The 21,270-nt window shown below is 51.4% G+C and overlaps 1 protein-coding gene across 4 annotated transcripts in view; it reads right to left on the bottom strand.

Annotated features, from left to right (window-relative positions):
• Nucleotides 1-774: 774 nt before the first annotated feature.
• Nucleotides 775-21,270, bottom strand: part of PTPDC1 (protein tyrosine phosphatase domain containing 1) — a 64,084-nt gene continuing 43,588 nt past the window's right edge. For 2 of the 4 annotated variants that reach the window (XM_042913027.1, XM_042913024.1), the window contains exons 3-10: nt 16,663-16,834; nt 14,790-14,870; nt 14,451-14,569; nt 13,347-13,484; nt 10,415-11,649; nt 6,876-7,061; nt 5,211-5,321; nt 775-2,603 (exon numbers count right to left, since the gene is read on the bottom strand). In XM_042913027.1, the coding sequence (XP_042768961.1) occupies nt 2,487-2,603; nt 5,211-5,321; nt 6,876-7,061; nt 10,415-11,649; nt 13,347-13,484; nt 14,451-14,569; nt 14,790-14,870; nt 16,663-16,834 (2,159 nt within the window). In that variant the 3' untranslated portion in view covers nt 775-2,486. The remainder of the gene's footprint in view (nt 2,604-5,210; nt 5,322-6,875; nt 7,062-10,414; nt 11,650-13,346; nt 13,485-14,450; nt 14,570-14,789; nt 14,871-16,662; nt 16,835-21,270) is intronic. The other 2 variants (XM_042913025.1, XM_042913026.1) reach the window with 2 other exon arrangements.

The raw sequence follows: 21,270 nt of genomic DNA, 5'->3' as shown, positions 1-21,270 counted from the left end.
TCAAGAGCAAACAGAAACTTCGATGACGTATGACACGTGGTTTCTTGTGGACCCCGGTCTTCTTGAGGTTAAGACCGGGAAGCTGGCTGAAGACACGACTCGGCACATCACAGCGTGTCTCTGAGTTCTGAAAACAGATAGAGCGGTCTGGAAACCAGTAGCACCAGCGAGCTCTTGGACAGGAAGTCCCGCGCTTCCCAAGTGTGATATGCTGAGATCACATGACAGCACCACGGCAGCCCAGCCTGCTCCAGAGGATGGAGACCATTGCCAAGTCACAAACAACACGATGCTCTATGGTGCCACCACAGAGCCCAATGCTGAAAGGGCCCTGCGGTCCCTGCCGGGCACGCCACACACAGGTGGCTTTGGGGGGAAGAGCATGGGGTCTGGGGGCCGTCAGACCAGGACTCCTTCATCAGGCAAGTGTGAACAATACTTCTCTCTGGCCTGAGGCAGAGCGCGTGCGCGGCCATGGCGGTCAGTTCTGGATGTGTGCGCTCTTGGCCCTGGAGCTGAATCCCCCACCCCGCAGGTCCTTCCTTTGGGCTGCAGAGAACTCCTCACCCACTCCAATACAGGAAAGGCAGGAGCCCCGCTGACCTCAAGACCCCCCTCACTCCTTCCTCCTGGAGCCCTGCTCCCCTCCCACCCCCACCTGCTCGTCTGGAACCAGCAAAGTCTGGGCTGACCACAGCCCACAGGGTCATCTCCTCCCAGGGCACCTCCGTATCGTCAGGGTCTCAACAGCTCCAAGCTAAAGACATACGAGCCTTATGGTTTGTTGTTTGCACTTTTATTCGAGTAAATACAAAACCTGGAGACAGCCTGGTTTACCTGTCCCACCAGCCTCCTCAGGCTGGCGTGAGGCCGGGGTCACATTGTGGCTGCGCGGGATCCGTCCTCTAACCTGACCATCGCAGACACAGGCCAACAGCCACTTGTCGAATGAACCCTGCTGGCCCTCGTCCGTGTGACACTGACAGACATGTGGGTAAACATCTTTTTGGGTAAAAAACATATTTTTATAATGTACCTTTGGATAAAATGTTATCTTTTCTCCCCTTTCCCAGATCAGGCACTTAAAAATGAGAAATCTCAGCAACAGGCAACCCAGTTCATTAAAATTCACTGGATCTGGTTTCCCAAGAAAATTCAAACAGTGTAGGAGGAGACGGCATTCAGCATCTGCCGCCAGAGTCAGTAAGACCCATAATGACTAAAACGTTTCTGATGTGCCAGTGCCGGCTTCAGAGATGCAGGAGTTGGAGAATCTCATCCAAGGTTAGTCTCGCTTCCCCCAAGTTTCTGTCTCTAAAATTACGTGACAGCTTTAGTGTGAAACTGGTTTGATTAGTATCACATCTGTTGGGAAAAACGATCACCCTGTGCGGCCTGGCCTCTGATAACCGCACACATTTGTTACAGCCTCAACTGCTGAATGACAGCTCGGTCCACAAAGAACCCGTTAGGCAGTTACTAGTCAGGCAACAAATAGTTTACTTACTTCTTAACTAAAGCCCACATGGTGAATGCAGGCTACGTGCTCACATTTCAGTTTAAGAATCTTAATTTTCCTAGTGAAAAGTGGCAGAAGACAGGGCCCTAGGGCAGCGGGGTCTGCAGAAGGACGGAGGTGGGAGGTACGGGCTGCGTGGCCCTCACACCGTCAGCACAGTGCCTGCCTGGGCCTGATGCCTGATCCGTGCGGCCCTCACACCTCACACCGTCAGCACAGGGTCTGCCTGACCACTTCCTGCGAAGATGCTGTTTGGAGAGAGTAAGGCTGGATGTGTGGAGAGATCATCAGCAAGGCCATCTGGAGGCCCGAGTCTACTTCCTACAGTAAAAAAAATCCCAACCACCTCACGACCACCCTTAACACAAAACTAAATCACTCCAAAAAATAATATACTTTGAAACCCTTTGACACATTTATAAAAAGAAAAAACAAAAAATTTCCAAATTAAAAAAATCCTTTAAAAATGTTATCAATCGCCTTCTTATTAACAAATACAAAATAGTTGAAGACACTTTGTGACTTCCTCAGGTCATGGATCAGGCTCACGGATCCACAGTGAAGTTTTACTGCTAAAATTACCTACTTGGTAAAAACTCCAGCAAGAGCTCCATCAATAAAATAACTGTTTTGGAAAGAAGAATTACAACTTTTTCCAAAATGTCAAAAAGAATAAAGATGTAAACACCGTGTACTTAACATATTAACACAATATTAATTCAGTTAAATAAATACAAGAAAGTGGCACCAACATTATGGCAATTTTTCAACACAAAAATGTAGCTCAAGGGTATTTTGAAATAAATAATCGCTCACAACAGAAATGAGTGTTCTTTGCACAAACCAAGAATGTCTGAGATAAAGTGCTGGGAGCCGAAACGGCTCCACACCCCCCTTTCTGTTCATCTGTACGCACGAACGCCGCCTGGGTCTCCGGGTCTGGAGTGTCCGCCGTGGGGAAGCGTCACTAAACGTCAGGCTGAGGGCCATCTTTTGTCATTTTCCCTTTCTCCTCCAGTGTGTGCTTAAATATTTTCTTTAGGGTGTCGTAAACTATTGGCCCATTTTCAGAGTCAAAATTAACCTGGTGACAAAGAATATATGGATTCAGGACACCGTAACAGAATTTTAATCAGCCTGTTTTGGTAGGAAAGAAAGGGGGTGGAGAAAACCTGACTTACAAACACAGTTATATTCAACTAAACACACAGAACTCACGTCCCACGTTAACTATGACCGAGAGACTGTATGAGAACTGTTGACTGTGCCAAAGGCAAACTTATGAATGAAAACAAAAGATTCAATCCAGCGCCTGGACAGGTCCACTCACTGAGGCAGGGCAGCCACGGGGGCGGAGTGGTGAATCTGACACTAACTGCTGGTGGCACAGGGAAGAGCACAACAGCCGCACGGCTGCACCGCAGCCACCTGACAGGGAGCCCGGCTTTCCACCTGCCAGCCATGCTGCGTCAGCTCACAGCCGACCTCCGTGACACGGGATGGACCCCCCCCCTCCCACCTTAGCACTTCCGGGAGGAGCTGGCAGAGGCTCGCAGCTTCATCTGCCACACAGAAAACCGTCCCAGAAGCCAGCCAGCTCACCCCTTGGTGGGGAGGTACCGTGTCCGTGCTCATGGACTGTTTGCCCGTGTTCACCGGGACAAAGGGTTGAGTGATGGTAGGACACAGAACGGGACACCTCCACCCACACCCACACCCACAGAAACGAGCCACCCGGTCAGTAACCCCTCTTCCGGAGGGGGTGCAGGAAGGCTGTGCCCGGCTAGCACATCTGTGGACACAAGACCACCGGCTCAGAGACAAACAAGTCTATGACTCCGGACAGTGTGTGCGTCCCAATCATGGGGCCCCTTGCCCTCCACATCCCCATCCTTGACGAGGTGGGGGTGACGCGCAGCGGCCCAGGCGGAGGCCACGCACACAAGGGCTTTGCATCACAGCCGATGACTCCAGGCTTAGGTGACCCCAGTGTTTGATGAGGGGCCGCAGCGGGCCTGGAAAGCTCTGGACAAAGGGTACCGGGACCTTCCTCATATGGCTGCAGCTGCTGCACAGCTCTCTTCAAAGAGCCAGCCCTGGACAAGAGCGGTCGGGGCCCCTGCTCACAAGACCATGCACCCGGGGAGACACCCAACATCTCCCAACCTCTTTACAGTTGGGTTTGCAACAGCTGCTATGTTTAACTTTTCATTAGGATCCTCTAAAAGGCCAACAGAAATTGTACAGAATTCCCACCACTTTTAGAGAAACAAACACTAATAATTTTTTTCAATTAAATTCAGAAAGGAAATCATACTGTCTATCCTACCTGCAAAGACTTCTCATTAACCTTAGTAGTGGTTTGAATTGTTCACTTTGCTAAGCATCCAGCTAAGCCCTCCCCAAGGGCAGGTGGCCTCACGGTCCCTGAAGACATAAATGCAGATGTGAAGGACCATGCACCCTGGGTCTGAGCCACTGGCTCTGGAAACTGTCAACAAGAGACCAGGAGACCAGGGTGGTCAGTGCCACAAAGACCCCGCGGGTAACGAGGAAGCTGCAGGAAGGACAGCACCTTGGAGAGCGGAGGGGAAGACGCTGTGATCGCGGACAAACATAACTAGTGTCATCACTAACATTTACCACAGATGCTGTCACTGAAAAGCGGGACTCTTTGTTTAATGACGTTTCCACATGGCCTATGAGAGGCTGCAGGGAAAGGGGTGCCTTTTCCCCTGGCATGGACCTGGCTTCTTGCTTCAGCCAGGAAGCACTGCTGTAAGCCAAAAGGGCGTACATACGAAGGAACCTTTTCTTTCACTTTCTTTTTTTTTTAAAGTTTTTTTTTTTTTTTTTACATTTATTTTTGAGAAACAGAGTGAGACAAAGTGTGAACGGGGGAGGGGCAGAGAGAGTAGGAGACACAGAATCTGAAGCAGGCTCCAGGCTCTGAGCTGTCAGCACAGAGCCTGACACGGGGCTCGAACTCACGAGCCGTGAGATCATAGCCTGAGCTGAAGTCGGTCCCTTAACCGACCGAGCCATCCAGGTGCCCCTCTTTCACTTTCTGCTTAGATTTGCTAACAGGACAGGGGACCGGGCCATCAATGGCGGATGCTGGATTCTCAGGGGCCGGTTACTTGTTTATGCCCAAGGCAGAACTCCTCCACCAGAAAAGACTCTCTGACTCCTACCAGGCATGTGATTTAGAAGTATTTTCTCAGGGGCGCCTGGGTGGCGCAGTCGGTTAAGCGACCGACTTCAGCCAGGTCACGATCTCGCCGTCCGTGAGTTCGAGCCCCGCGTCGGGCTCTGGGCTGATGGCTCGAAGCCTGGAGCCTGTTTCCGATTCTGTGTCTCCCTCTCTCTCTGCCCCTCCCCCGTTCATGCTCTGTCTCTCTCTGTCCCAAAAATAAATAAAAAATGTTAAAAAAAAAAAAAAAAAAAAAAAAAAAAGAAGTATTTTCTCAATATCCAAGTGTTTCTCTATCAAAGCTCTCTGTTCCAGCATTCTTCAAAAAGTTCAGCTCTTTCTGATAGCACTGTTGGGAAATTAATATATTTTGGCTAAAGTCTACAACTACATTTGAGAAATGTCAAACACACTTCCATTAAGGAAAAACAGCTGAAAGTTTTATTTCAGAGCAGGTGAGTGACCTCTGGATTATGCCCCCTGCGGCGTGTGACCCACCTTGGTGAAGGCTTTAATGGCGCGGGCGAGGATGGCCTCCTCCACATCCGCAGGGATGGGCTGCAGGTTCACAATGCAGTGCAACACGCAGAGAATGGTCTGGTGCTGGCCCTGTGTTTGCAGAAATCAAAATCAAAATCAAAATCAAAATCAAAATCAAACAAGCGGTTTGAAAAATGCCTCAAGAAATAAACTCAAAGCAACTGCAGAGCCAGGAACTGGTTGTGACCAAGTACTCATAACCTCTGATACTGAACGACCTACCAAGGGCTCTACCGATATTCACTGTTGGGTGTTAGTGTCATCTGAAAAGCTTTCAGGAGATAAAATCCAAGCTGCCGAGTTATTATACAGAGTAAAACTGAATACGCACGCAAGTGTCATTGCAGAACAAATGTCTTCCTTGCCGTGAACAGAGACGATCCGCTTATTTCTGGACAAAACTGGTTCTGTGCAGCTACCGAATGCTGACTTAGCACTGGGATAGACAGGAGGACCAGCATGGGGGACAGACAGACAGTGCTGTGGCCTCCAGCAGTGCGCCAGCTGGAACCTCAGGGGAAGGACGGGGGGTGTCCGGCTTGACCCCCCGGGGGCTGTTCACTTCAGAGAAGCAAAGGAGACACCTCAGCACTGGAAGAACTTGCGCCCAGTACAGGCGCCCCTGCTGTGGCTTCTGAAATCTACTGTAAGGACCTGATCTGAAACGCAGAGGACCCGCAAGCAGAACTCAACATTACAGGGCTGTGTGGAGGGGTAACAACTTGAAATAACGTAAGTGCCCTGCATGCGGGGATGGCAGTGAAGGCCGTGGAACCCGGGGCGGGTGCCGTGTGACAGATGGGCGCGAGCTTTGTGCCAGATCAGAGTTCGAGTCCTGCTCTATACACGCTGCCCCTCTTCCCTATAAGGTGGGGCTGCACTCTGTCTGGGCCGTGGAGGCGAACAAAGCTGAAAACGGAAATTATGACCCAGTGAGGGCCTGGCCGACGCCCCAGGGGTGACCTCCCCCTGTCTCCCCTCCAGGTTCATCTCTGTCAGGCAGCTGCTCAGAGGGCAGCCTGGCAAATGGACTCCAGACACGGGGCGTCCTCATCTATAAGGTCGCATGCGAGCGTGTGTGTCTGAAACATGAAATATGAAGTTGTTTCTGAAAGGATTTGCAGCTTCTTAACAAATGTTTGAAAGAAAGGACTTGAAAATGTTCAAAGTGGTGTTCCTAGAATCATGGGTATTTTCCCTTTTTGGTTTTGCATCTTCTTTTTTTAAAAAAAATTTTTTTTTTAACATTTATTTATTTTTGAGACAGAGAGAGACAGAGCATGAACGGGGAAGGGTCAGAGAGAGAGGGAGACACAGAATCCGAAACAGGCTCCAGGCTCTGAGCAGTCAGCACAGAGCCCGATGCGGGGCTCAAACTCACGGACCGTGAGATCATGACCTGAGCCGAAGTCGGACGCCTAACCAACTGAGCCACCCAGGCGCCCCTGGTTTTGCATCTTCTAAGTGTTATGCTGGGTGTGCATCTCTTCCCGCCTTGGAAAAACCTAAATGAGCCCCAGATATGGGATTCGGCACAAGTTCCCTTTTCCGCGAGAGTTCTGAGCACGAAGCCCGCACTTTGTGGGCCTTGGTTAACTTATCAACTGGCCAACAGCCTCTTACCTTCTCTAACAAAAACAACGCTTCTGCGGCCTCTGTGCGGCTGCCAGCCAACATGTCCACGTCCTCCTTGGTTATCACAGGCTCCTTCAGTTGCTCCACCCAAGACCACATTAAACTGCACAGGATGGAAGGGTCCCTTTCACCACATATTCTTTCCCAAGCTCCGTCTCGGGAATTCAGTTCTTTCTAAAAAGAAGAGAACAAAGAGGAAGAGAAAGAGGGAGAGGGAGGAGAGAAAGACAGGGAGAAGGAGAGGAAGAATGAGAGGGAGAGGGAGAGGGAGAAGGAGAAGGAGAAAGGGGAGGGGAGGGATGGAGAGGACAGGGAGAAGGGTAAAAGGGGAGGGAGAGAGGGGGAGGGAGAGGGGGAGAGGAGAAGAGGGAGAGGGAGAAGGGGAGGGGAGAGGGAGAAGGGGAGGGGAGAGGGAGAAGGGGAGGGGAGAGGGAGAAGGGGAGGGGAGAGGGAGAAGGGGAGGGGAGAGGGAGAAGGGGAGGGGAGAGGGAGAAGGGGAGGGGAGAGGGAGAAGGGGAGGGGAGAGGGAGAAGGGGAGGGGAGAGGGAGAAGGGGAGGGGAGAGGGAGAAGGGGAGGGGAGAGGGAGAAGGGGAGGGGAGAGGGAGAAGGGGAGGGGAGAGGGAGAAGGGGAGGGGAGAGGGAGAAGGGGAGGGGAGAGGGAGAAGGGGAGGGGAAGAGGAGGGGGAGGAGTGGAGAGGGAGAAGGGGAGGGGAAGAGGAGGGGGAGGAGTGGAGAGGGGAAGAGAAGAGGGACAGAGGGGAGGGGAAAGGGGTAGGTAGGAGAGTGAGAGGAGGGGAAGGACAGGGGGAAGAGGAGAGGAGGGAGAAAAGGGGGAGTGGGAGCGGAGGGGTGAGGAAGAGGAGGAGGGAGGGGGTAAAGGGAGAGGGAGAGGTGAGGAGGGAGAGGTGAGGAGGAAAGGGAGGGGAGGGGATGGGGAGGGGGAGGGAGAAAAGGAATAGGGAGGGGTGAGAAGGGAGAAGGGGAGAGGGAGGGGAGGGGAAGGAGAGGGAAATGAGGAGGAGGAGGGGTGAGAAGGGAAAGGGGAGGGGGAGAGGGAGGGACAGAGAGGCAGCACCACTGAGGTTTGAAGGCCCTCAGGCTGTCCACGAGTGACAGTCCCGGGCTCCAGGCTGTGGATCGGGACCTTCCCAGTGCCCCCACCAGCAGGTGGCACACTGGGCTGAGACACTGAATCTCTCTGAGCCTCAGTTTCGGTCTGTGAAGCTGGGGGCCCTGCATGTTGGGCCGATTTAGCTGAAGGTCTGCTCAAGAACCAGCCCCCCACCCCCCCCCCCCCACCACAGAGGGAGGGTTGGCCTCAGCGCTAAGCTCTGCACCCCACCCTGAAACCACAGAAACTGTTCAGGAAGAGGGAGAGGGAGCCTTCCTTTTCAGGGTGCTTGGAACAAAGCAGAAATACTCACCGCAATGAAGCGGAACGGCAGAGGAAAAAGCGTGACTGAGAGCACATCTGCGTTACCCTGGGTGAGAAGAGCTCCGACTAAACCCCCCAAGACGGCCCCAGCAAAGAGCTTAGAAGGCGACAAGCGGGGCAAATGCACTTCTTTCCAACTCCCTTCCGGAGTCCCATGTGAACACGGGACAAGCCCGCGTTCTGAGATCCGATGGGGGGAGTGACCAGAAGTCTTGCCCACACCCCAAACGCCTGCAGGCAGCTTTAAATGCTGACCTCACAGAGAGCAGGGAAAAGAAGAGTTTTAACTTCTGATGGGGTTCAGACCTAGGTTTCAGTCAATACGGTGCGTGTGTGCTACAGTAATATGCATAATACTTGCCACATGCATTCATTCACCGTCCTTGGAGGCCCAAAGGGCACACGTGCAGCCCAGGGGAGGGGGCCCTCGCTCAGAGGCCCGAAGTGAGAAGGGGGCACACAGCATTCCCCGCGTTTGGCTGGACCCCAGACGTGAGGCTCCTGCCGCGCTGCTGCCGGGTCCCCTGGCTCCAGGTCCCTCTTCATTATCTCATAAAGAGGCCATGAAGTTCGGCTGTGGGGCCCCGTTCCCCACCGATCACGCGCAGGGCAGATCTGGTGCGCAGTGTGACCAGAGGCTGGGCGGGACGGCACGAGCCAAAGGCTCGCCCAGTAAAACGCCGTCACGTTGTCACGTTCTCTGACACGACAGAATGCAGTTCTCTGAGCTGCACCCGCGCAGCTGTGTTGGGCCACAGGACCCGACCCCTGTGACCCTTGATTTCCCGGTCTGTGATGCTTAACTCATGAGGACTGTTAAGTTAACAAAGAATCTGTGGGGTATCCCCTGCCTTACGGGTTCTTGCGAGAGCAGGTGACGTAACAGCAGATGAGAGGGAACAGGCAGCACTGTGTGGTCCAAATCACAGAATTCAACTAACTGGTCTTATTGCTCAAAGGTCCATGATGAAATCCAGAAAAGGAAACAGAGGGCAAGCCTATCTAAACCAAGGGGCTGTGTTCACCTCTAGGAAATGCTTTCACACGACAGTCCAGCCGCGCAGGGCTGGCCCACGAGGGGTCCCGCCACCAGCTCTGTGGCCCACGGCCACGTAAAGGAGGGGCCCACAGACTGAGCAAAAGGCTTGTTCAGTTTGGAGCGGAAAGAAAAGACTTCATGTTGTGGGAAATCCGTGTGTGTTAGGTATTCGCTCGGCAAACACCCGTGGCTCTGATGACAACGAGCACTTGCTCTGCGGTGACACGGCCGTAAGCGGGTGCGAGGTTCCTTGCCTCAGCTTCCCACCTCTGCACCTGGAAGGTTCCGACCCTCCTGGAAAGTGCACGTGCCTTGCTTATTAACTTAGAATACAAAGGAGCAGCTACGCGAATGATTTGTGGGACATTATGGGCTAAGGAGTCTAGATCCCACGGAGCCAGGCCTGTCAGCTCCACACCTGGGTGGTTTACTAGCTTCTGGTAACTACGTGGGAAGGCCTGCCTGTTGTCTACACTAGCTGCTCATGCCGGGTGAAGAGTACAGCTGATTTGAGACTGTGTTTCTAATGAAAGTGCACCACAGAAAGGGGTTAAAATTTCACATTCCAACTTAAAAGCCAAGGAATGGACCCCAAAGACCCAAGGTCAAGAAAAAGTGACAGCACAAAGGCACTCCATGGCTGCTCCCGTCTGCTCTGTGGAATCACCCCCCACCCCCCCACCTCACTCAGCACTTGGGTCCACGACTCGGGGAAAGAACCTCTCTCCGTGGTTCTCCAGGTGCAGCTCCCTGACCTGAGTTCAGGTTAGAGATGCTCAGAGCGGCCCCCAGGCCAGGTCTCACAGGCCCAGCCGGAAGGAAGCCCCCCGCCCGACCCGTCAACGAGCACCCACAGCCTGCTCACTCAAGCACCCTAAGTACTAGGCGCCGAGCCCTTTCTTTCACACACACACCGGGAAACCTCAAGGTCCAAAGTTACGTGTTACACAAACAGGTCTTCCGATTCCTGTCACACTTAAACTTGGTAGGACTCTGTGTTTCGGCTCCGACCTCAGTGTTTCCCACACATTAGTTAAGTGAAATATAAGTACCTGCCACATCTCCACCTTCCTTTTCACGCCCTCCTCTTCTGCAAGCTCACTGAGATCTGCCAGGGCTTTGGCCGCCAGGACTCTCCTGGCTTCGGCACTCAGTTCAGCCTGCGAAGCAGCGTGCGCAGCGACCTCAGGCAGGTCTTTGCCTTCCTGGGCTGTGGGTCCAACCGAGGAGGGTACTTTGCAGAGGAAGTCACAGTCCCCGGGGCTGCGGGGAGTCTCAGAGCAGTGAGCGGCGGGAGCTCCACACAGACGGGGCGCTTGCTGGGGACAACGGTCCGGTTCCTGAGGGACATCTGCAAAGCTGGGTCTCACTGGATCCCCAGGGTTGTAGGGACCTGAAACCCCCGAGGAGAAGGTTCTACTCCGCTGTACTTCCTTCGCGGCAGTCTCCCTATGGAAACCCGGTGACCCCTCATCTCTGAGTCCTTCCAGGCCTCCAAATTTAGCTTGATTCCAGAAAGAGAATGTATTTCGGACCAGCGTTTCCTTACTCAGATCGAGCTGTGGAGACTGGGGGGTGTGACAGTGGCTTATGGGCTTCTGCTGTCGGGGGTTCTGGCCAAGCAAGGCTGCGGCAGGCCCCGTCCACGGAGCTGCCCCCTGCCCCAGAAGTGACTCAGCCCTCTTTAAGTCAGAGTCGCTGTAGCTGAATCGCCTTTTCAGAGGCGTCAGGGGCTGAAGGCACTCAACATTCCGCCTCTTCCAAAGAGGGTCAATCTGCTGTTCGCTGGAGAGAATCACATCCTGATTCTCAAAATCCACGGCCACTGCGGCGGGCGGCAAGGAGTCTGAGGCGTCACTGCCCTGCCTCAGTAACTCTTTGTCCAGCTGCATGGTGATCACCTCAGAAACAGTCTTTTCGATCTCCGCACACAGGCTGGGCCCCTCTGCCACGTCCTCTGTCGCCACTGGCCTGTTCTCAGCTAAATCCAGCAGCAGTTTGCAAACGAGGTGGATAATTTTGGGTACGTGTTTCAGAAGGCGGGCCTCATAACCGTGAAGCAGATGCCGCTGGCGAATCAGATACTGTGCTAAAGTAACGGCGTGTGCCTTGGGGTCACAGCAAGAGAATATATTGCGGAGAGGGATGAGAAACTGGGTAAATTCCCTTACACAGAGGAGCTGTCCTCGAGTTTGTATGGAATTGGGTCGCTTCGCCCGAACAAATATAATTGCTTGGTCAGCAGTCATTCTCGTGGCGAAAACCAAGTAACATGCTATTAAAACGCCTAGAGGTAAAGAGAAGATTGGTATGAAGAAGGTTATCGTTTAGTTACCACTCTTTAAGATTTAAAATTTGAGTATGTGTTAGGAAAGCATATTAAGAATTATTTTAAGAGCCACTGTAACTTACTGACTTCTTGTACAAGTGTTTATTCCCTGTCTGTATGTCACGTCTGCCCCTGAGAATCCAGTCATCTCTCTACCCAGAGAAGGACAGTGTGGGTGATGGGGATGGATGCAGGAGTGAGGGAGACCAAGAGAGTGTGGCAAGGGATGGGGGGACGAGGGGGAGGTGGCAAGGGGATGAGGGATGAGGGGGAGTGTGGTGAGGGGAAAGGGGATGGGGGACGGGGGGGGAGTGTGGTGAGGGGACGAGGGGGAGTGTGGTGGGGGGGACAAGGAAGTGAGAGGGGATGAGGGAGATGTGAGGGGAAGGTCCACCAAGGTGTGTGGACTGACTGGATGGGATATTTTAAGGGTGTTCAGAGCAGAAAGCAGACCGTGGATTTGATGTGGTCCCCGTGGGGCTGGGGAACAGGAGGATCAGAGGCTGGACCACAATCCCTCCGTTATCACCCCTCCCTGCACACTTCCTTCCCACCCCTGCCAGCTTTGCCATCAGTTGTTGCCACATTCCCAGCCTGGCATTTTTCCTTTCTGGGTATTTTTTGCCTGGGCATTATTATTCATATTCAGTCTATTTCTGGACTTTTCGTCTATACTAATAGTACTTTTCTCCAAACCAAGATATAACTTTATTCTGTAAGTACTTGTTATTAAAGAAAACAAACTTAGCATTACAAACATTATACATTTGCATTAATTAATATCAAATTAAAATAAATAACATACTGGTGATAATTGATCAATTAATCCAACAATAACAGTTGAGTAATATCAAGATAAAAGGCAAATCAGAAGACGTGCGTGTGGTTCGCCAAGTCTGTTAAGCAAGCAGGACGGAGCCCCTGCCCTCCCAACGCTCCAGGCACGTGGAGACCTGGGGGCTGGCGCACAGCTCAGGTGTCTGCTTGGACCAGGCTACAATTAAGATTCTAACCTTACGGTATTTGCTTTTGTAATAGTATCAGCACTACACTGAGATTTGCTGCATTTTTAAGTAAAATCATTGATTTTTACATAGAATTTGAAGCACAGATAGACTCCCGTCACCACCCAAATCCTTCCAGCCCTGAATTCAAATCCTGGCTCTGCCACTTACTCAGCGTAGCAAACCACTTAACTTCCTTCAACGTGCACGTTGTTGCCAAAGACTTAAAAAAACAAAAGTGTAAAATGCCTAGAACACACCAAATGAAACAATGCTTTCTATTCTCATTACTTTGGTTAAGGAAAATGCCATTTTTAAAATACATTAACTATTAAAGTGTTGGGTTTTTTTTTTTCCTTTGAAGAAGAAAAACCAGACGGATCATTTAGTGAGCCGTGGAAACCTATCTGTTTACTAAATATGATGAGTTTTCAGTCCTAGGTCTTTCAAAAATACTCTCACAAATAAATGGTCACTGAAACTGTCTTTTCCAAAGATAGTTCAAATTTCTTTCAGTGGTTTCTTTCATTTGAATCCAAAACTCTGACAGGATTCTGAAAACTACTTCTCTTCTCTCCTCGTATTAGGAAGCATCGCTCTGTCCAGGTTTAGATATGCTCTAAGACAGTAAGTCCACTTCCTAGAATTTACCTGTTCGACCAAGCCCTGCATGACAATGGATGGCTACTTTCCCTTCCTGTAAGGCAAATGTCGTCACCTTCACCATGTCTAAGACAGTGGTAAGCGATGCCACACCGTAATCCTTCCATCCGAAATTGTAGAAATAGACTGGACAATGAAACAGAGAACAGAGAAGAAAAATCAACATAAAGGACAGTACGTGAGCAGCCGGGTGAAGGAAGCGCGTGGATTCGTGAAAAGCGCACAGCTGTGAGGCAGGCTGGCTGCACCGCATGCGGAGGCTAAAATAATAGGTTCTTTATATTTCCGGTAAATTCACTGTTTGCATTTCTTACAAAGCACATTCTCTATTACTCAAGACATTTCCTGCTAAAACTCAGCCAGAAACAATTAAGGAGAAACAGGACTGCAGATTAATAAAGGCCACGACCTTCACCCAAATTACTCAGCCACAGAAGGACAGCACGCCATCTTGTTCAAGAGTGGAAATGCGTTTAAAGGACTGGCAAGTGGCACAAGCTGGGTGCATACAGATTTTCCACCTAGTGGAGACAAAAAAGCGAGGCACACGCTTCTTAGAAACAAGTCCCCAAAGTGGCCTGGGCTGGTCCTTTCCAGCCTGGTGAGAATGGCACGTGTTGAGTGACCCCATCCCTTGGCTCCCGGACTTGGGCTCCTGGGACTGCCCAGTAAAGAACCCCTGAGTACCACCCAGGGGCAGAGTTGGGCTTCAGTAACAGCATGAGTGAGTGCTGTGTTCCAGTCCCGCTGCCATGAGTAAGCCGTGTGGTCTGAGTCGGAACAGAGAGCAGTACCACGGGATGGGACGGATGGGTAGGACAGGTCTGGCACACTATGATGGCAATTCATGCACGCTTTGTTTCTACAGGGCTCCTCCCAAGATTGCTCGCACGGGACAAAAGAAATCCTGTACTTTCAACAGCAACGCCAGAGAAGAATGGTCGCATTATCTAGAATCAGTCAGCTCATCTCCCCCGTCGGGAGCCTACAGTAAGCGTTCGTTCATTCCATCACCCTCTGACCCAAGAGCGGAGTGGGCGAAAGCCTGGGTGCTGTCCTTGGTAACTCACGGAGGGGAAGTGGGGGACTTACTGCCGGCCTCCATGAAAGCTTCAGGAAGATACGTGAAGCCACTTTCTTGTTCCAGGGGGTTCCCGCAGCTGGCATGCTCCCCAGGGCGCTGCAGGTTGATGATTGTTTTTATGCCATGGCTTACCGGAGAAAAGAAAGAAGTTACCATATTGAGAGCTAGAGTTTTAAAAAAATCAACCATCTTTTGGCATTAATAAACATTACTAATAACTCTCAAAACCTTAACTTCCTAGTTGAAAGAAGCCCTTCACTGCCTACTCTTTGACTATTTGAAGTCAAAAGTGAAAGACAAGGAGACGCCAGCTGGCTTATCGAAGTGTGTCAGCGTGCAGCATTTACCTTCGGAACTGCTCGATGATGCAGTACTTCTCGAGGAGCTCAGTGGACGGGCGAGCCATGGCCAAGATGTTGTCAGTGACCCTGAGGTGGGAGGACAGGGCTGGTGAGATACACAAAACCTGGAACGTTCTAGCTCTAAGTACTGAGAGAACGAGTTATCAAGTCCCTGTTTTTTCTACGATTTCAACAGTTGTAGAACAATTTTCTTATACAGCTCTGGCTTCAATTTTGCATCACAATTAGGGCTCTAAGAGACCCTGAAAGCCTGGAAAAAATTCCAGGACCGTAAAGTATTTGTGGACTGCAGCAGAGTGTTTTCAAGGACTCTCATGAGATTCTAGCAGACGTGACAGAGCCACCTCATCGGGCATCAAAGGCAATTCTGCCCCCCGGTCACCCGTTGTGTGAGGCAGGGATAACGCCTGCCTCGTGGGGTTGGCATGACAATTCAACAAGGTGTGGGTGTAAAGTCTTTAGCACAAATCCTGGCGAGTGGTTATGAATAAATGTCGACTTATTGTGATTTAGCGAAACATCTGGGCTTTGGGGTCAGCCGGGTCTGGTTTCGAACGCCGGCTTTTCTGCTTTCTAGCTAAGTAGTAGATTACTTAGTTGCTCCGGACTCAATCCTCTCATCACTAAAAGGACATTAACAAGGTCTACTTTTCCAGCGCTTCATGAAGATGACATTATAATGTGACAGTGTCTAGCAGAGTGCCTGGCCTGTAGACGAATGGATTTTTATGGAATGTACGAATGGACAGAGGCCCGACAGACAGCGGATCCTGCTTAGGGCTCTAGTGAGAAACACCGGGCAGTCCATCGGGGGCTGTGGGCCACATGAACCTGAGCAGTAACAGAGACGTCGGCCGAGCTGATCAGGGTCCAGAAGGATACCGCAACTCTCCCCCAGGGCAAGTCCTGACATTTAACGGGGACCCCCCAAATTCAGCAGTAGTTAGACCAAGGCGAGGACAGAAGGACCATGAAAGCATCAGAGGTGAAAGACTCAGATGGCTTAGTCAACAGTGAAACAAAAATATTCATGTGGCCTTGAGCTGCATTATTAGAAATTTAGGGTCCGACCACATCTCAGGAACATTGTTTGCTTTCTCACAACACTCCTCAGGCTGGAATGCGATCTGTGGGGAACAGTGGGGACAGCCGACCCGATTCCACCAGCACACGCATACCAGCAAGCCCAGGACGCAAGAGCGCGGGGTGCAGTCGGGTAAGCGGGTCGACAAACGTCTGACCTGGAAGTGGGATTCCCGCTGCAAGAAATGACTCACTGCTAGAGTTCTTTAAACGGTGAACTCTTAGTGGGTTTCAGACATGATGTGGCTTGATTACCAGACGTTTTCAGAGGTATCACTACATCAAAACAGGCATACTTGACAGTTTACTGTTAAGAACAGAAAGCGGTATGACCGAATGCTGAGCGAGCCGCATCCCATGCTACGCACGAGGCGTGTGCCTTACGCCATCCTGAGCCAACGTGGCGCACGGCTCCCCACCGAGGCAGATGGGCAGCGTGTGCACCCACGCGCGCCCTTTCACACGGCAGACGGGAGCAAACAGGAGGCCAACGGTACCTGCGTCAGACCAGGAAACCACACACGCACCTCGTAACTTCTCAAACTTAGAGCCGAATCCATTATTTCCAGTAACTTCTGACATGTAAGACCTCCCGGTTACCGTTTCTTTAAGATACTTTACACACGTCATTTCACTTGCTTAAAAAAACGCTATGGGGTGGTTTTATTATTTCCATCTCACCGACGAGGAAACGAGGTTTCACACCGCTCCTGGAGCTGCCGGCCCGCAGGCTGCACAGCCCCACCGCCCTGCGCAGGTGCCCAGGACCACTCACCAGGACGAGTAGACCCCCTTAATGGCTTGCTCCTGCTCGCTCCAGCGCGCCGGGTTTTCGTACTTGCAAGCTCTGCCGCCACACGCCACGGAGCAGGCCACGTGTCCAGGAATCACGTGTCGCAGCCGCTCTCCGACCTTCGTGTACTTTGGCGTCGGACGCCCTGGATTTCCTAGAATGTACACGGAAGGGAAGATTCAAAACCCAGTCTCCAGATGGAAGAGTAACGTGAGAACGCCCTCCAGGATTGGAGACGACGGCCCTGCTGCACCCCCTCATTCTGCCACAGTGAAACCGCTGCCTTGTGCTCTAAGAGCAGGACCTCCCGACACAGAAGAGGCGCTCGCACACGATCACCTCCACGTGTCACACTGGTGGCGAAGAAGAAGAAACCGTAAAAGCAGATCTTTTACAAGGGCATGGGTTTTTTCAAAAATTATGTTTTCGTGAAAAAGCACAAAACATCCGATCACTTTATCTCCTATTCCATGTCCACTGGAGCCCTGAGTGCAACAGACGGTAAAAAGCAGAACGCAGAATTAACTGTCAAAACCTAGACGGTCTCAACACAGCATGCCACCTGCAGTCTCAGTTCATACTCAAAGCTGTGGCAATCTGAAAGAAGGAAAAGAGCTTTACTTTTTCTCTGGAGGCACGCTGAGTCCCTGTCGGCGCGGCGGACGGAGGCCACGGCCACCATCACCTGCAGAGAGGACGAGGACAGCGTCTGGGCGGCGGAGCCCCGGCGGCCCTGCTGCAGCTGCAGGACAGGGTCCGAGGCCGAGTGGCGGCGGCCCTGCAGGAAGGCGCTGAGGAAGGGCAGGGCAGAGCCCCGCCGGGGCAGGTCCTGCATGGCCGGGGATGGCAGCGCCAGCCTGCTCCGCCACCAACTCACTCACTGAGCCCAGAGCACCAGCCTGCGATCAGCCTGCGAGATCCACCAGCCGCTCAGGATAGGCGGGCTTGTTGCCACGGTGACGAACAAAGAAACTACTGATTCCCACTCAGAGCTGCATCCTCGAAATCCCACATGAATGGACTGCAGTTTGGAGGGATTGTTGGAGCAGGGGGAAGAGGAACGTGTATTTTCAGTAGATTATATACTTAAGTTGTAATGAGTCTCTTTTTTCTCAGACTCAGCTGGAAGTCCTGACAGATCAAAGAATTACATCTAACAACACATTGTGATGAATTAAGAAAAATGTGTTTATGACACAAACACTGCCTTTTATACACACTTTAAAAGGTTTAAATTCTGCTGTTCTTCTCGTATCTATTCTCTGAACGTTCTGAAAACCCTTCGGTTTCCACCCCTCTGTGCACAGAGCAGAGAAGTGAACCATAATGAAGGATTCGCAGTACAGCTCGTGACGTTATGAAAACACCATTCAGTTCTTCAAAACCAAAGCCCCCTGTAATTTTCTCGATAGAACTTTTTAAAAAATACCGGGACAGAACAAATAAAGACGTGTGTAGCGCTGATGTCTTAACCAGAAGACCTTTACTTTCGTATTTTTATTTTCAGGACGTGACAACGCAATCCCTGGTCATGCCTTTATCGGGCTGAGACAACAGCCAGGCCTCTCAGAAACTCAGATGCAATTCTGTGCCTTTTGTCACTGACTGCGGGGGGGCGGGGGGGGGGAGGACAATGCTTCAGGAATGTCCTGGTGGAGGCGTGCAGCAAAAATTCACTAAGTACCGCATTCTTGTCAGGAGCTGGGTGAGGAGGAGGCTTCAAGCTGAGAACAGACAATCCAGCACTGAAGTCCGCCTCCTCCCTCGGGAATGTGGGCTGCGCCTGCCCCGTCTCTCTGCGTCTCTCTGTCTCTCCAGGTGGTGTTTCAGCCGCGTGCACAGAGAAACGAGCTCTTATATGTTTGTTCTATTTCTATGATCAGTCATGCTGTCAGAAAGCTCCTTCTACAGTGCACGCCTAACTCCCCAAACCAACAGACTTTGTCCAATAAGAGAGACAGAAAAGCTTAAGCTGGCACCCAAATTCCTACTCTGCGTATAGTGCCAGGACCTTGTCATTTCATATACAGTGATGGAAAAGAAATTTTTTTTTTTTTAAGTAGGCTTCACAACCAGTGCAGAGCCTGACGCAGGGTCTGAACTCACGACCCCAAGATCAAGACCCGAGCTGAGATCAAGAGTCAGGTGCTCAACCAACTGAGCCACTGAGGCCCCCAGAACGTCTTACTGTGAGTGACCAGAAAGCACAGTTCCACAGAGCTCTACAGGAGAGCTCAGAGTACAAGGGGCTGCACCAGGGGTGAGCTGGAGTCTGAGGGCTTCTAACTCGGCCGGGCGGACAGCCTCTGCTCTGCGGGGCTGGGGGTCTGAGCCAGCCTCCAGGCGGTGGTTCACGGGGTGGGGAGCTGAGAACCAGGGGCCTACTGGGACAGCAGCGGCGCGAGTGGACAGGAGCGGACAGGCGGGAGCCGGGGTTCAGGTTCCTGCAGCTGGGGGTGGGGAGACCCAGCAGGCCAGCTACACGAGCAGCAGCTGGGAAGTCTCTAGCCTCAAGTAGGGGAGTAGGGGACACCTCACGTCTACGGCACTAAGGACATCCCCAGACGAGGGTGCAAGCGACGTTGCTCTCAACACTTCCAAAAATGAAAATGGCTTTGCTGAGGGCAGTACTTGTCTGGACGAAGCTGAGGAAGGAAGGGACGGCTCACGTGTTCTCTCAAGAACCATCTCTGCTGTGAAATCCACAGAAGTGGGCCGACCTCACCTGAACGAGTCAGCACCGAGCAGACGCCCGGGCACCCTGAGTGCAGGCCCTCTTCTGAGCGTGTCCTCAGGCTCACCCAGGACTCCTGAGGTGCTGGGGTCCACCCAGGGGCCCGCCTGGACACCCCCACTCCCTTAGCACAGCACCACTGCCTGGCAGGCTCAGCCTCCAAAACCACCCGCTGGCAAAATGTCCAAATCACGACTAAATCCACGTTTGAAAACTTGGTTTTACCCGTGCCAAACGGCTTTCTGGTAGGGAGCGTGCCTCAGTCCTGCCTGAGACCACACAGCCCCCTCCCGCCCATGCACCGAGAGCGCACGACCCCTCTCCCACCCGTCCCCTGAGACCTCACAGCCCCCCTCCCGCTGTCTGCATGGGGCCTTGGGTGACTCTGGAAGCACACCACAAGCCGTTTCCTGTCCTTCTACACACCCGCCCAGGCGCTCACTCAGGGACGCACACGCAGGGGCATCGCCACTGACCCACTCCTGTCTTCACTGCCAGACATTCAGGCCCCCACCCCCGACTTTATTTACAGACAAGACAGAAGCACTTCAGGCCCAGGACCTTTTGATTTCCACGTTTCTCCTTCAGCAAACCCCCAGGGGTGAGGTGGCTGGTGAGCAGGTTTCACCACTGAAGCTCAGACTTCCATTTGGTTGAGTCTTCACCCGTTTCAACAACCACGTGTGAAGACACTGGAAGGGGAAATATTTTGAAAAACTCAACACAGGTTTTTTTCTCAGGTCAGAGAGAAACACGGCATTAAAATAGGATCGAGGAAAGCCATCTCAGAGATGCTTTGTTTCCGCCTCCCTGACCTCAGAAATCTCACATCTCCTTAACTTGTGGCCTGCGAAAACCACGTTTTTGTTCACAGAAAGTCACTGGAAATCAATCATGCAACAATTCAAAAGAAACTGTTTTCAAAGTCTTGGAAGAGAAGATATTATACTTGTACCAAACTGATCTCTTCTTTTGTGTTCATTAAGAAGGCATATTTGTACAACCTAAAAATCCACTAAAAAATTTAATTTATAATTTATATCTATGAATTTATTTCTATTAAATTATTATAACTTATAATTGGGATGAATTATAGACGGCTAATGATGAACTATTCAGACACTTAGAAATAACATTTTAATATTTAAATCCCCAATAGGAAAAAAAAATAGAAGACTTCTCTTTAGATAAACAGAAGCAAAAAGACTTTTAATTCCTATTTTACGTTATATATAAAACAGAATTTTTTAAAGTCAGAGTAATTTGTGAAGGGCCATGCTGTCAGCAGACACTTAAAAGGTAAAGAGCGTTTTTTCCTGGTGGCCACAGAGAAAACACCATTATCATAAGCTCCTTGTTGGCCCACAGTTCTAATTTATTTGCCACAAGGGCCTTCCCACTCACCTGCTAATAACTCATTTGTTTTCACTACTCTGCCAACATATTTGTCTAAATACATAATAAAAAAATGTCAGTTTTCTACATTCCCTAAATATAAACTCATGGGGACCCTACCTTGCTACTATTCTTACCGTCTCCTCAGTTCCAAATATGCTGTGTCTAAAAAGAAACCAGGATCCAAGAAGTAGGAAAACAATAAAGGACAATCCCCACGACCAACCCTCTGTGCCCCAAGCTGCTGTCATCACCAACGCACAAACGGCCCCTCAAGGCGCGAAGAATGGGGGTGCCAGGTGCCCATCTCCACGCCGTAACACCCTCCCGGCCAATGGCCTGTGTGCAGGTGGGCAATCAGACCTTCCCCAGTTCAGAATAATGTTTATGGAACCGGGATGTCCTGGTCACTGCAAATGTGAAACTGTCCAGCCCTGTGATGAGGGCAGTAAGCAACAGAG

Source organism: Panthera leo, chromosome D4, assembly GCF_018350215.1.
Source record: "Panthera leo isolate Ple1 chromosome D4, P.leo_Ple1_pat1.1, whole genome shotgun sequence".
Classification (NCBI taxonomy): Eukaryota; Metazoa; Chordata; class Mammalia; order Carnivora; family Felidae; genus Panthera; species Panthera leo.
Note: the sequence above shows the minus strand (reverse complement) of the source record. Positions and strands in the feature narration are given on the sequence as shown.